This window comes from Perca fluviatilis, chromosome 7 (genome assembly GCF_010015445.1).
Source record: "Perca fluviatilis chromosome 7, GENO_Pfluv_1.0, whole genome shotgun sequence".
Classification (NCBI taxonomy): Eukaryota; Metazoa; Chordata; class Actinopteri; order Perciformes; family Percidae; genus Perca; species Perca fluviatilis.
The window spans coordinates 31,863,638-31,879,891 of record NC_053118.1 but is presented as its reverse complement, the minus strand read 5'-3'; the positions used below and the strand labels follow the sequence as shown (position 1 = coordinate 31,879,891).

Genomic DNA, 16,254 nt, shown 5'->3' with positions numbered 1-16,254 from the left:
AATATTTGCTCCCAAAACTCCTAAGTACTGGTGCGTTTAATGGAAATGTCAGTTCTGCAGCTATCTGATCATAAACCAAAGTATTGAACACATTTAAATTTTGACTTGATGGTGCTAGAAGGAAAGTTAAGGGATCATCAAAGTTATTACAACTAATCCTGAGGGGGACATGACATGTCATGCAAATCCACAGTCCCGTTTTTGAGACATTTTACTCAGAATCACAGACGTCAAACTAATGGTGGCACTAAAGAAGACGTCATCGAATCACCAATGTCATGAACCATGAATGCCTGTACCACATTTTGTGCCAAACCTTGTTGTAGATGTAGAGATAGTTCACTGTTTAAGTGAAAACTTTGACTCGCTGGTGGCGCTCGATGAAGTCTGCGGATCACTGAAGTCAGTAGGATTCATCCTATGGGGACCGTGAATGTATGTACAACATTTCATAGCAATCAGTCCCTCCAGAAAAACTTGATTATGCGATCACATAATTCAATACAAAATCAGCCAAAGTCCGCATATTTATGCGGGGGCCGCATTTTTTCAAATACGCCGCATAAATTGCCGATTTCCACGCAAAATATGCGGGGCTTGCATGATTTCATAATCCACGCATTTTTGTTGCAAAAAAGTCACACATATCTTAGCAGAAAGTTGAAAAATGTTGCGTTTACTTCACACGAGCAGCCATTTTCCCCTGTTGCCATGGGAACGTTATGAAGTGATGTAATTACGTGACATGAACATCATCAAAAAGCAGGGTGTTGGGGGAATCCCTTTTTTTCTCTTTTTCATCAAACCGCAGTTTTTGCAAGTTCCCGCAATTTCATCGCATAAAATTGCACATATTCCATCGCATTTTTTAAGAAAACGTGCCGCATAATCAAGGATTTTTGCCCGCAACAATAAAAAAAACTCAGCATTTTTCTGGAAGGACTGAGCAATCCGTGGATTACTGTAGTTGTTGGCATGTTTCAGTTTGAACCCAAGTGTTGAACTAAACCTATAGCCCGAGCTAGCTTGGCTAACAGTGTCTTAAAGTGATGCCAGAGTTTAAAAAGTCATGAACAATCAGGTTTCACTGCAAAGTAACCTAACTGAAATCTGGTCCTTTAGTCACTTCCCTTAAAAGGAATTACACACTCCTGGAGAATTTTCTAAATGAAGTGCCAAAGGAAAACGATTTCTCCAGAGGTCTTTGTCCACAATTTCTCTCAAACTGTTAGGCGACACATGCAGCTTATTCTGTTCAGGTCCTACGTGGCAGACAGGTGAAACCCTACACAAGCTGAGGCTCTTGCTGTGACACCTTTGTGTTCGCACCCTGGCGCGGGGGTCAAGGGAGATCAGGGATGGCTGGCGTCTCTGCTGTCTCAGCACACTCCCGACCGCTCTCTCTCTCGTTGTCCTGAGGTGAATAAGTGACCGCTGTTATATTTTCTGTGATAAAAGAGCGTTGGGACCTTTAATGTGTTCTGAGAGAATATTGTCATTCCAGTGTCTAAAAATGAGGAGTTATTTCTATTACTGGACACGTGATTAGTAAAATTGCATGCATTACAGTCCTTCCAGTAAAATGCTGAGTTTTTTTGTGATTGTTGTGGGCAAAAATACTTGATTATGCGGCACGTTTTCATAAAAAATGCGATGGAATATGCGGGATATTTATGCAATTTTATGCGATGAAATTGCGGGAACTTGCAAAAACTGCGGTTTGATGAAAAAGAGAAAAAAAAGGGATTCCCCCAACACCCTGCTTTTCGATGATGTTCACGTCGCGCAATTACGTCACTTCATAACGTTCCCATGGCAACAGGGGAAAAGGCTGCTCTTGTGTGAAGTAAACGCAAAATTTTTCAACTTTCTGCTAAGATATGTGACTTTTTTGCAATGTGGGGATTATGAAATCATGCAAGCCCCGCATGTTTTGCGCGGAAATCGGCAATTTATGCGGCGAAAGTGCAGCGTATTTGAAAAAAATGCGTCCCCCGCATAAATATGCGGACTTTTGCTGATTATGCATTGAATTATGCGATCGCATGATCGCGTTTTTCTGGAGGGACTGTCTTTAGGCTCTTTGACTGGTTTAGGTCGACTGACAGCTGAGGAGAAAGGAGGAAAAACACTCAACAGAACGAATGTTTGAGAAGTTAATCAAAAAAACGTTGCAGAGATAAGAAATGACGTGGCCTCGGCAGTTTTTTTGGTTTCCCCCAACAACGTCGCTGGGCGGGGCTGACAGATTTGGCGAGTCTTCCCGTTGATCCCACTGCACTTAGTGTCCAACAATCCCCCCTGTCCCTTCACACAGTTTTTCCCTGCTGTTTGCCGAAGTACTTGTCTTTTGTTCTGACAATTATGTCTTTAAACTTTATCTAAGATCCCCCCCTTGGAAATGTGGACGAGAGCACTTGGCTCCCTTCTGTGGAATCCTGACATCTCCATAAAGACAGAAGCCCGGGGATTGCTCCCCTTCTTAGTGATGTATTTGTAGAGTGTTAGGGTCAGAGCCTTGGGAGAGACTCGCGCTGCGGCAACATGTGCAGGATATCAGGCTTGATCTTCCATGCTGAGAGCGCTCCAGATGTGTGTCGGTATGTGTGAAACTTGACCGCTTGAGTTTGGCTCAAGGAATTAGACATACCAAAGCGGTGTTTACTCAGCTTTGATTTCTTAGATTAAAAAGACCAGCGAGCGCGCTGTTTGTCTGATATGACTTGACTCTGGCTCTTACAGACAATTTGGAAAGTGACATTCCAAGAGAGAATTAGTGTTCCAAACAGACGGTATGTTCTTATGGCGGATTAATGCAAGACAGCTCTTCACAATTAGTTTGTAAACATTCAATCACTCAGAGTAAGGGCAAAACATGCGTGTGTATGTTTGTTTTGCCACTTGGTTTTGAGCTGTTTCTGACCACCCACAGTAGTCCTGGTTTGAGTTTTCCTTGCAGCTCTTCAGTCGTGTCGTGGGTGAGCACAGCTCTGCAGGGATTATGCTTTCATTTAACAGGCCTCATCAAAGATTGTTTTTGCAGCGCTCACCTTCCTGCTCTGCTTGTGCTTTTATTTGCAGGGACTTCTTGGTACACCAATGCTCGTCTGGTTGGGTGTGGTGGAAAATAGCTGCGGAATAGCCCACAGTGTATTTAGACCAGGGAAAACACCACCAGATGCCCCAAAAATGCTGGTAAAACTTAAGCTAAGGCTGGCAAATGTATCTGCTCCTCCAGTCACTTTGGCATTTAATAAAAGAAACATTTTAAATCTGTATTATCTACTGTACATAATGCTGCTTAGGACACTACCTAAATCCTATACAGAAATATTAGGGCTTTGTATAATGTCACGGCATAACCAACTCTTGGAAAACTTGATATTACGTCTAGGATTATAACAGAGCTAGGTTTTGCTTGAGCCTTTGAAAGCTAGAAAACTAACCGCTTAACTGCCCGACTGAAGGTAATGGTTTTCGTCCGGCTCGGTCGTCCTCAGCATTGGTCGGTCGGTGCAGCGTCAGAGGGCATTGGCACTCAGCTGACAGTTCATTTGTTAAAAACACGGACGACAAATTAACACAACCTCCGTGGGGAAACTTCACAACGAGTCAGAAAAAACAATCCTCTTCTCCACCCCAGCCCGGCAGCCAATAGAAACTTAACATTTGGATTACGACGTAACAAAAAGTATGACGTGTACAAGATTTCACATAATCTAGAGCCATGGCCAGAGTTATGGATAATTAATTCTGTTGCTGTAGATCCACCTATAGGCCGTCAAGTGACATCAAACTTTGCAATATAGATTCAAGATTCAAAGTCCTTTATTAATCCCACAATGGGGAAATTCACAGTGTTGCAGCAGCAAGGGATAGGGGGAAAAGTACAAGCCACTAAAGATAAACAAACAATAAATAAATATAAGTAAAGAGAATAAATAGTTTAATGTATTTACAGTATTGCACAGTCTCATTATTATTGCACAGTTTATCAGTCACACTTGATACGTGAATGTGCCGTCAAACGGTAATTTAAATGTGCCACGCCGAAATGATTTGGAACTCACTAAATGTGATTATAGGAAATTTGCGGGGTCCAAAGGTTACAAACCAAAACATAAATTGGTAATGAAGAAATACTCTCCAGTTTGGATATAACTGATGCTATTGCAGCAGTAGTTTTGAACTAACAGTTGCCTCTCCGTGTTGTCACACACACCTAAACCACGGCCGTAGCTGCCAGCAGCTCCTGACAGGATGCTGATTGGCCGGACACAAGCACGTTACTTGAAGCCTGACAAGATGGATTTTCGTGCGATGTTATCCCACGATTCTCATATGATATCGCAAGCATCCAGCAGTTGTGAAAGGAAAAGTGGTTAGACCGCTGTAGAGAACTTTGATTTATAGTTCAGCGCTGGATTTCAACCATTGACGCGACCCCCGCAACACTAGATGGATGTATTGTACGTGATGGAGCCACGTCTAACTGTAACCGTTTCGCATCGGCGATGTCTTTGTTATATGTGTGCTACTCAAAAGGGAAAGATAACTTTTACCTTTCTTCAACTTCCTTAATGTTATCTTTACTCTCAACAATCAACCCACGAGCAACAGAAACAGAAAACACCAGCAGCTCTGCATGTGGTATCTCTGTAGCTCCTCTTGCCTTGACATATAGTAAAAAAAATCGAGGAGGTAAACATCAGCTGCAGTGTAGGCCACAATGTAACCTCAGAGCCTGCGCATGTGTAGCTATGCTGAAGGCCCTTAACACACAACCATAAATCCAGCTGTTGTTTGTTGGCTCATGGCCGAACCTTCCACAACATTTTGGAAAATTTAAACAGGACTGAATCATACTGACATACATAACTTTAGTGGAGTTAATGACCAACCAAGTTGTCTGGAGGTGAAACGGCTGGTGAGTTTTGGGGATTTGGGCCCCAATGCCAAAATCTAATTTCCTGCTCCAATGGAAACCCCAACTGAAGGTTTATAAAGTTATAAATAACCAGATTTCAGTGTAGGATTCAAGAAGTGCAAGAACTGAAATTTGGTTTTGTATTTAATGTCCTCAAATGAATCTCACAGCCATGAAGTGTCATGTGAAAATGATTATCCTTTACAGTTTCTCATAGTGGTCCCTTCTTGTTCCCACACTACATCTGTCAAGTCACACGGCCGGCCTTATCCCCCTGATGTTTAGTCTGCGGTACACCGATATTTTGACAGCAGTACAAAAACACAGTGTGGCACCTATGTTTGTATGTTTGGCTCATGGCCTACTGCGATTACAATCTCGTGCTTGTACTGTATTAAGGATGGAAGTGAGGGCACTAAGCCTTGGCCAGGATGCGCGCTGCTGAAAACCCAGCTTGTAATAAATGTCTTGTTTTGTGAAATATTCCTGCACCTGCACCTGACCTCAGATGGCCTTGGATATAGACTGTGTTTGGCTTCCCTTGGTTTGGTGTAAATGATACAGTGTGATAAGTAAATGAGGCATCCGCAGAGGGTGTGTGTGTGTGTGTGTGTGTGTGTGTGTGTGTGTGTGTGTGTGTGTGTGTGTGTGTGTGTGTGTGTGTGTGTGTGTGTGTGTGTGTGTGTGTGTGTGTGCTTTTGGGCCTCTCTCTCACCGCATGTGGGATTTGGTATGTCCCAGTTCATAAATCCCACCCATGCCTTCATACCTCCTCAACTAAGGAGCCATTGTTCTGCTTACTGTTTTGAGGGATGTCTTTCGGTGAGTTGAATTCAAACAAAGTCGTCTCTCACCAGAGCTGGTTTGAAAAAGTTCTCAGTAAGGGGATTCAGTGGAAACACAGACCCCCTCGATGTCCCATTCTTAGCAGGGTTTGCCTTCTCTGAAGAGCAGAAAGAGAAGTCGTGCATTAGACGTGACTAACAAACTGCTATGTTTGCCCAATGGACGCCCCTAGACAGGATATTTTGGAAACCCGTGTTGACAGAGCTTTACCAGTGTACCGTGAAAGAGTTGTGTGGCAGCAATTGTTCTCTCAATGGAGTCTGAAAAGCAGTTATCAATACAAAAGTTAGCTTTTTCTATGGCTGGAAAGTCTGAGGGGAACTCACAAAAGTAGGTTGGGATATAGACGTATTCACTTTCCTACATTATGATCCCTTTCAGATGAAGTGAGGCAGAGTGGGAACGACACGGGTATCTAAAGTACAGACATTCAGGCAATGACACTGAATACCTCGCAGAAATTCAATAAAACACGTTCCCAGAAGTACGAAATAATTCTCATGTCTCTGTCAACTTCAGCTCTCAGTCTTTTAGCTGGGATCCAAGCTCATTTTTATATTAATGGCTGAACTGTCAGGGTAAGCGTGGTGTATACTCTGAAGGTTGTTTAGATCCAAAGATCGGCAATAAAAATAAAAATGACTGGAACTAAGTTTGTGGAAGTTTCCTCTCTTCTCTTTGGACTTTCAACTGATCTGAAAGCATGAACATTTCAAAGACTAGAAATAAAAGTTTCCACCGAGCAGCAAAAAAAGCTACGCTTTAACACTGCTCTTGAAAATGTGTACTTTTACTTGTGATACCTGAGGATATATTTAGCTACATCTACTTTTTTAATCCGGCTCATCGAACACCGTTGCCAGTCGGTCTTTACAAAACTAACAAAAGATTTCAAACGATACCAAATATGTCCTGCTGAACATTTTACCGGTAGTATCTTCCCTTGTTGTATTCCTACTTTCACCAATTCATTCATTGTATCAGATGAGTTAATGAGTCTCCAAACTAGAAATAAAGGTTTTCACTGTGCAACAAAATTCAACTTTTAACACTTATTTTCAATGACTACTTGTAATACTTTAAAGAAACACCACAAGTACATTTGAATTTTGTTCTTCCTTCTTTCTGTATGTTCTCGCTATATTACTTCTTTCTCGAATTGACCTGAAATCCCCTCAACACTAGAAATAAATAAATAGGAAATACTCTTCTTCACAATTAGTTCTTTTATTTGTGATATTTCAGGATATATTGCTGCTCATACTTGTTTACTTCTCCTTTTCCATCCCATTGACCTGCTGGTGGCTCAGTCATTACACACTCATGCTGTGCAGCCAAATTTTATCCAAACCCACAGAGCGCTTTATTTAAAATTTTAGCGGCGCACGTTTCCAACGATACCAAACATGTCAGACTGAATTTGGGGGGAAAATGTGTATAAAATGATGTGCGAGACATCTCGAATATTTCCAGCCATAAAAACGTGGAGTCTTGGGTTTGAATATTTCCTTCAATGAAAAGCTGTAAAAAAATCTATATGATACTGTCAGACAGAGTGGAATAACCAATCCTGAACCTTGGAGCTGCTTTAGGTGAAATAAAAAGGGGGGAATTAAATGTTAAGGAGTTTAAAGATTTAAATGCAACAGGACTCCTGTGGTGCTACATCTACCAAAGTCATTCTGCCACCATTCTTCATTGTATTACATGAGTCTCTGAAGCACCTTAGCGGTGTAAAAATTGCGGCTCTAATCAGACTTTTGTACTGGCCGGTAATTGGACCTGTTACCCTCTTCTCTCCTCGCGGTTTAGCCCCAAGCTACTGCCTGTCTTCAAAGATGCACAGAGCGGAGGGCAGCAGGACCACAATAGCCACTCGGGGGACGAGCTGTCAGAAGCCCTGAAACACTATCCTCTCTCAGACCAAAGCGCTGGGTGTTTTTAGCAGTATTGTATCACTGGGATTCTACACGCAGGTCATTTAGGGAGAGTTTTTCCGAGAAATCACTTCATCTATTAAAGAGCAGAAATCAGATTAATGCTCAGTGAAGTTCATGTTAGGTGGGTTTAGCTTTTCAGACTCCCAGAGTGGAGAATGCTGTTTATTGCTAGTAATGATACTGCCCTCAAGTGGATGCTGCAACTCTTAGGGTTGCAAAAATACAGTGGCAGTAAAAAGAGGCCATAACATCTTTCTAAATGTTCTTGGCCACATTGGTTATGGTAGCTGGTGTGACTCTAACAACTCTTTCCAGGTCCCTTGGCTCGGGCTCTGTGCCAAGCTTTTACATAAGCTGTTTTTCAATTAGGACCCAGCACTCTTGGCATTTTATGAAGGGAACAGAAGCGGAAGTCTTCAGTAGCAGCAGCAGCAGCAGTCCTCGGGGCTGGGGATCTCGGGAAAATGACAGAGGCATACAAATTGTCACCATTAAAGGTCCTAATTGCCTGAAACCTTTAAGCTTCAAAGCAGGCTCTTCTTGTGTGGCAGAAGTGCTGCTGCACGCTCCTCTCAGATGGAAAGGTTGATTGCACCAGTGGCATTTAAGAGTAGAGCGAGTTTGGGGATTGCATTTTGTGTGGTCCGTCGATGCTTTCCTCCCCCGTTTCTTCCCCGTTCTCCCTTTGCTCTGCGTTTCAAAGACCTGTCGCCTCACGGCTTGTCAAAATCCTCCCTTCTAACAGTAAGCAAAAATAGAAGCTAATGATTGAAGTTCCATTCCAAAAAAACGTGTGGTCGCAGTCTGGAATAACAAGGCTGATGCATGTGTTTGTGCATCCATACACATGGGAGTGATTGAGAGGATTTTGCTTTCAGTTACTGCCCAGTCAAATGATTATATATTGCATTGTTTATGTATTAAAACAATGCTGTCACTTCATTTCACAATGTGACTTGTCTCTTGGACTATAGTCTAGGTTCCTGGTCCACAAAGTACAAATACAAAATCTCCTGTAAAGTCCCAAGACATGTCTCCAACTATGACTCGTATCCAGTGGTATTTTCCCCTTGATACCAGTTCATAAATTGTTTGCTAACCGTCTCTATTTTTAAATGTAAAATCTGTCAAGAGAAACTATATAAATGTCTTCTAGGCCGCTAGAGGATTGGACGCGTCAGTAATCGATGTAGCAGAGTCTCTGCTGTCAGTGGGGGAAAAAAAAAGTGCTGTGTTTCAGAATGTAAATGTGTCGCTTTCCCATTTAACATGGCATGCGTTACCGGTGATAGTCCTTCCACTAATGTGAATAAATGATGATACGTTTGGCTGGAAGATTCTTTAAGCGAGGATTTGTGATATTTAATCATTATGAAGTGGAAAGTGAGGTTCCCATATGTCTAATAATCTCAAAAACAAGCACTTTTAGAATAGAATAGAATAAAATACCCTCTTGCGACTGCACTTAGACTTTGGCACATGAAGACATTTCTGTCTTTGGAAAGTATGAAGATTAATTCCACACTGTAAACAGGTGAGGAGCACCTATTACCTCAAATAGCTCCGTCAATCAGACTAATCTGCTTGTGGTTTCCATCTTAAAGGCTCAGTTACGCCTCTGCCTCAGGTTTTTATCGGTCTGTCCAAACACCCAACTCCAGCTCTGTTTGTCTCATATTCTCGAGTGCTCGCTAACTGGTTTCTACATTTCCATATTCTGCTGGAAGAGACACTGGGACAGACACGGTGGAAAATGCTGGAGGACATAGACAGCGCTGCTTATAATGATGATCTGGAGACATGCAAATCCCTCCTGGATCACATTCCTGGGTGCACATGTATGAGTTTGAACACCCGATGAAGTGTCTACCCAGTCCGTCTTCCGTATGCGTGCGCACTCTCTCGTGTGTCCCAACACATGTATTCCCTCTCATGGATGTTTGTGTGCCCATAACAATGAGCCAGCGAGCGGCTCATTAGAGAGCTGCTTTATTCCTCCGGGATGGTCCTCGGTGGAAAGAGGAGACCCAGGACAGGAGACCCAGATCAGCAGAGGCACCAGCTCTCGTCTGTCAAGACTTAGTGGAGTGAACTCTTTCCTGAGCGCCGATCAATCAGTTCACTTGCTTCCTCACACTGAAGTCATATAGATTTCAGCCTGAAAGCGGTTAGATATGCAAATATCTCCGAAGCCTCGGAATTTGTTTGCTGTTCAGTAATTCTACCCCTTTGTCGTGCTTTTGTCTCGACCACATTTAAAGCCTGAGTGGCAGTTGTGACTACTTAAAGCTGTGCCACGAGTCAATGAAGAGCTCAAGTCGTATTTGTGTTCCACTGTGCAAGCAACTACTTGATTTAATAATGCCGTTTTATGAAGCATGATTCATATTTCAAAGGCCGCATATCTGGAGTGGAAATAATTCAGCGCTGGGGCTTAGACAGGCTTAAAACTTTGATCCTCCTTGGTGATCTCGACTTGCTTTTTCTTATTTTTCTCTTGTGCAAACTTAAGTGTTTTTTTGTTTTTTTGTTCTGCCTATAAGAAAACAGACCTCTATAATAGAGTCATTAGCTGTGGTTTGATGGCTGTAGCTGTCTTCAATATGCCCGATGCACCCGGAGATCTCAGGACTTTCCCATCGTCCTCATCAATTGCACTTGGGTGGCAATCGACAGACGATCGCGCTCATCGCATTTATCATCCCCCGTGGCCCTTTTAGCTCCTCCGAACACATGTAACATCTCAAATACTTTCCGTGCGAAGACGTAATTGCTTTTAGATACCAATCGGAGCGATGCTTTGATCTGATTGCTCATGCTGTAAACAATGAAAAGATGCAATTAGATTTCGCTAGAACACTTTGATTTCTCACTCAGAGCTCCTGACTGATCTCATGAATGAACCCAAGGAAGTAACACTGATTATACATTTTATTTCAATGGATGAACCTGAATGCATATTCCTGAAGATGTGTGGCCAACGTTGTGCTCACGCATGACTGCTTACAGATGTACTGGCCCATTCCCTCGTCGCCTCGTACCAGTGATTAAGCTACGGAACAATGACTTGGGTACATCGTAAAGAAAAACAGAAAAGCCATTTCCTTTTGATTCTTCAAAGATTTTGCCAATTTTAGATATAAAAGCATGTTAAGAAAAGATTGTAGAAGGGGGCACAGAATGCCTCTGGAGCTCATTCAAAGCTATCATATTTTGATTCCATCATCTTCTTTTTTTCATTCCTCCGTTGTTGCTTTAATCAATCAGGAGGCTGGAGTCGCTGATCTGTACTCCAGTTCCCCCTTCAGTCGGTTTGGTGTGGAAAATCCATGTCATCTGACTCCCCCCCCGCTGGTTCTGATTAGGGAGGAGTGCTTCGGGAGTTCTGGATCCCGGGTCTCTTGCTCCCATTAACCACGGTCAGGCCCGATTCCACGCTCATCGCTCTCACACCTCGTCACATTCCCGTCCAATTTCTGCACAAACTGCGCTGTTAGGAGCTGGCCGGTGGAGCTAGGCTATAAGAAGGAGAAATCACAGAGTCAGAGAAAGCTTATTTTTCTCCTGTTGATCTAACACTCAGCTCCAAATGTGTTAAACTGCTGTCCCACAGTTGTAATGCGAAATGCATTTGGAAGCCAGATCTGAAGACCTGTTAAATAGGATGTTCCAGATCACAAATCATCGCTGTCATTTTAGCGGGATACATTTTTAATATATTTTTATGTTCCTCTCTGTGGATGTTAGGACATTAAAAGCTTTGTAAAAAGCCCTCTTAAATGTTTTTTTTTTTTTTTCCTCTCTCTCTAAGCAAACCTGCCCTTTGAGTGCTGGCTGATGAAATTGGTTCTAGACCTAATAAGAGAAAGTGTCAGATTGGTTGTTAAAATAATACAAGTCAGATCCAGGACTGTTAAAAGATAAGTTAAAGGATAATTGCCATTTATTACAGCTTGGATCCAGTTTTCGGTGGCTTGGCCATTATCGTTTTTGTCTGTTTTGATAACGTTGTACTCGCCAAAGTAAAAGGCGTTTTTCACAGCGGACGTTTTGACATCTCATTGCAGGAAAAGCCCAAGTATTAAAGGCTTCGTTCCAGTCGGGTGGTGCTGTTCTATGCCCCCGGTGTTGTCCATCCTGGCTCACTGTCATGGCTTACTGAAACACCCAAAGGGAACAGAGCCATCATTAATGTCATTAGTTACACGTTTGACGGGGACAGACATAAACTGTCCATTGAAAACATCCATCAAAGTTCACAGTCTTCCCGCATCAAAATAGACTTGCCGTGTGGCCGGTTAGCTCAGTTGGTAGAGCAGGCACACACATAAAGATGTTTATTCCTCAACGCAGAAGGTCCAGAGTTCGAGTCTGAACTGTGACAGTTTCCTGCATGTCTTCCCCCTCTCTCTCCCCTTTCATATCTGAGCTGTTCTATCCATTAAAGGCAGAATTAGACTTGAAAAAATAGACTTGCCGTACTTAAATAATTGTATGTGCATTTTAAAAAACTACTATGAATTCCAATGGTAAATCCGCCACCTTTAACTGCATTATGTGCCGTGCAAGTACTAAAAGCTTGACAGGCGTAGCAACAGCAACTAAGGGGGGTGGGGCTTAGCAAACAATCAGTTCGGCTAAAACTGTGATAACAAGATCCGGGATGTAAAACAAAACGGACTCTTTTTTTTTTCACCGAACCCTACGCTTGCGCTACGCTGGTCGCCGTAATGGCGCCGCCGTTGATTACGGGACGGTGTTTACGGAGGCGGACCGTTCAATGCAGCAGGCTGTGAGAAAGTGAAAATGGAACTCGTGAGCAGAAAAAGTTGTTGTTTGGCAGTAAGTACAGTAGTGGCAGTAGTACTTTGTCAAAAGAAGGTGATTCAAGTCGAGCTACATGTTCAATTAGCAATGCCGATTTGTCTCGTGGTGGCGAGGACCCTAAACAATACACAACCTCGCCGCTGTTAAAACATTTGCGTATGAAACATCCGTAAGAATATGAGTTGTGCATGAAGGAATCTACAGACGGCAGCCAAAATGCAGCAACCCCAGGTACGGCAAAGGAAGGACAGTCACAGCTAAAGACTGGTGTTAACCAGACAGCGCCTCTCCCGGGCTGTCAGCCGTTCTCTCTGCAAATGAGTCTCCCTACGGTGGGAGCGGAGTGCCCGACCAGCCGGCTGCTGCTCCTTAGCTAACGTTAGCTTGCTAATTTCACCCACCCAGCATGCCTTCATCATACACTGGTTAGCGAAATATTTGCCAAACAAAATTGTCACTCATTTGGCGATATCCTACGATGTGAAAAGAGTGTGTGAATTCAACATTAAGTTGTTACATTTAACTATTTTAGAGGCCGTGGACGTTGTTTACTTCATTAATGCGTTTACTGTGTTAATGGACTGAGGATGGGAGTAGGATTCGGTATTCGGTGCATCCCTACCTTCAACTTTACATGAAAGTGTGCTGTTTTAGGTATTTGAATGCAGAACTAATGTATGTGTGCTCGTTGCAGAAACTCAAATCTATCCCAGGCCTTTCTTTTCTCTCTCCTCTGTGGTTATACAGCCTGTTTTTTGTGTTCTCTGTATGCTTAAAAGTTTCAAGAAATGAAAACCTTTTATATTTTTTACCTCATGCATGCTGCTACATCAAAAGCTTTGTCAAAAGCCTTATTAAAAGTCCACGATCCATTTATGAAAAGGTCCAGGTAGAGCATGAAGCATAAATCTACGTGAGGAACAAGTAAAAATAAGTAAAGCTCCTTGAACTGCAGTGCCTTTGAAAGATGGAAAACGGGTCATTCTAAGGCCTCATCAAGAAACTAAATCAAAGTAGGGAGTCACTGTAGCCTAAGGAACGTAGTCAGGGGAGTGAAAACCATTAAAAGTGCATTGTGCAGGCGGTCTGCAGAGGGAAAAAGAAGAAGAAAGAGATACAGAAGAGAGGAATCACGAAAGCAAAACAACCACAACAGTGGAGTTTGCCCATAAAAGAAACAGACTGAGCGAATGAGAGAATGTATGGTCTCCTTTTGTTTTAAGTGTGGTTGAGCGTAGTTCTGTCCAATATCATGCACCATAAATCTCAAAGTAGGCCTTATTGGTTCACAAGCTTCAGAGGACTCGACATTTACACAAATTTGTGGAAAAAGAAAGTTAATTCTGTGGCGTTTTTTTTCTTTTCCCCTCCTTCGGGAAAATTGCTCCCGTCTGTAAAGAGACATGGGAGTCACGAAAAAATCCGCCGCCAGATTTTGTGATTCTTACAATCAAATGACGTGTGGTGAATTCAGTGTGTTCTGCGTTTATCTGACCAATGGCACGGGACTTTTCTCCCATCAGGAGCATCTTTGTGGCCACATCCGAATCCAAGATATTTTCCTGAGTGTCGTCATTTGTAAAGAAAATGGCAGCTGGTGCTAAATCTGGAACCTTGCCCACTTCCTTTTCCTTTCCTTTTCTTCCTTTCCTACTTCTCAGAGATGTCCGTGTAGCTCAGAGTGAAGCCAAACCATCAGTGGTTGAAAGTAATTAAGAACATGTACTGTACTGTTTAAATAATGTACTTAAGTACAATTTCAAAGGTTTTGGGGTATTTCCATTTTCTCCTTCTTTATACTTCTACTCCACTACACTTCAGAGGCAAATAACTGCACTTTTTACTCCACTACATTTATTAAGGTGACATGAGTTACTTTGCAGAATTTAAATTATTAATATAAAATATGAATTAACTAATACATGATGGTACATTATTATAGGTAGTAGTTAAAATGTCCCTTTTCCAGCTGCAACATTAAAGTGATGAACACAATAATGCATCACTAATTATTGTCAAGTATTATAATATAAATGACTCTGAAATGGGCCATTCTGCTAGTAAATTTTACTTTTGGTACTCTAAGTATAGTTGTGTGCTAATACTTGTACTTTCACTGAAGTAAAAGTTTAAATGCAGGATTTTTTTTTTTACCTATGACAACACTTTTATTAAAGTAAAAGGTCTTAAGTATTTCTTCCACCACTGTAAACCGTAAGTGGTGTAACTCGTTCCTAACAGGCCTGTTCCTTACTTTTGCTACTACTACTACTACTACTACTACTACTACTACTACTACTACTAGAAGTGGAACAACGTGGTTTAACTTTGTTCCCCGCTGGTTTGAACTGGCTGCTAACGCTAACTGGATGCTGCTGGCAGTCCCGCTGGTGCACAAACATTCGGATGACTCAGACGGAGGCGTGACCATGTGGGAGGAAAGATAAACGCGAATGGATGTGAATCTGAGTGGGGATTAGAGGATGGATACCCAACCCCGATGGTAACCCGACGGGCCGGGCCGGGTTCGGACAGATATTTAGAAATGATGTTCAGTTCGGGCTCGGTCACATCAGCGCGATAAGGCATTGAACATTTTTAATTTAAAACAGCTTATAACATGCGCTTGTTCCCCCGTGTGCGCTGATGCGCTCATCTGTTGACATTTCCGAATGCCCTCCTACAGTTGCTTAATAAAAGCGGGCTTTCCACACAAACAAACGTATGTGTCATTAGTATGAGGAAAAATATTAGATTTTAACTGTGTCGGGCTCGGGTCGGGCTCAGACATAAATATCTTAATGCCTGTCAGGCTCGGGCCAGGCTCGGACAGAAAAATGCGGCCCGATCCGCACTCTAGTGGGGATGTCTTTTTGTTATTGCAGGCTCTTCTACTACTGAGCTCACGTGACAAGTGTCTGTCTGTAATTTCACATTGTTTAACAAATGACCTCCCTGTCTCTCCTCCTCTCTCTGTCTCTCAGGACACCGAGCGATGGGAGAGGTCAGTGTTGAGGGTCGCCGAGATCACGTCAGCCCTGATCCGGGAGAGGAGCCCCGCCCTGGTGGGACAGCTTCTGCAAGCATGAAGGGAAGCAGAAACCATCAGAAAAAAAAACCCGCAGCGTGACTCGTGAACTGATGAGACAGTACATCTCTTTATCAATTAATGCAAACTTAAAGGACTACTCCCAAGATTAAGTACTGCACTTCCAAAGTGTGGGGACTTTCAAGACCCCTGATTTGAAGCTACGCTCCAGAAATCCAGAATCCTACACTTCCCATCATGCAGCTCTGTAGCATCTTTCATTGAATCCTCCCAGCCTGGGGGAAAAAAAAAACATGTTGCGCAAACTTAAAGGGTAACTACTGTTTTTTTTTCAATGCTATTTTCCTATGTGTTTGTGTCTAAGTGACTGATGGGAACAACAATCTTTGACACTGGTCCAGTTTTAAGTTAGATCGCTGCAGTCGGCAGCAGAGAAACAAGCTACAATGGTTAATAGGGCAATTGTCCAGCTTATATTTACCATCACAAAAGTGCTCGTTTTGCCACTGACAGGCTCAGATTAATATTCTAAGTGTCTGACAACATTATGGAAAGGATCCCTTCAGAGACAGACCTTTATAACCTCTTTGAGACCTTTCTGTTTAACCAGAAACAGCTCTGAAGTCGCTAGCGCTAAACCCACCAGACTCCATTTAAAAAAGCAA

The 16,254-nt window shown here is 42.6% G+C and overlaps 1 protein-coding gene across 3 annotated transcripts in view; it reads left to right on the top strand.

The window, feature by feature from the left end:
* The window catches only part of crppa (CDP-L-ribitol pyrophosphorylase A), a 52,881-nt gene extending 36,981 nt beyond the window's left edge, over positions 1-15,900 (top strand). For all 3 annotated transcript variants that reach the window (XM_039806451.1, XM_039806450.1, XM_039806449.1), the window contains one exon: positions 15,525-15,900. In XM_039806451.1, coding sequence (XP_039662385.1) covers positions 15,525-15,629 — 105 coding nt within the window. In that variant the 3' untranslated portion in view covers positions 15,630-15,900. The remainder of the gene's footprint in view (positions 1-15,524) is intronic.
* Positions 15,901-16,254: the final 354 nt, after the last annotated feature.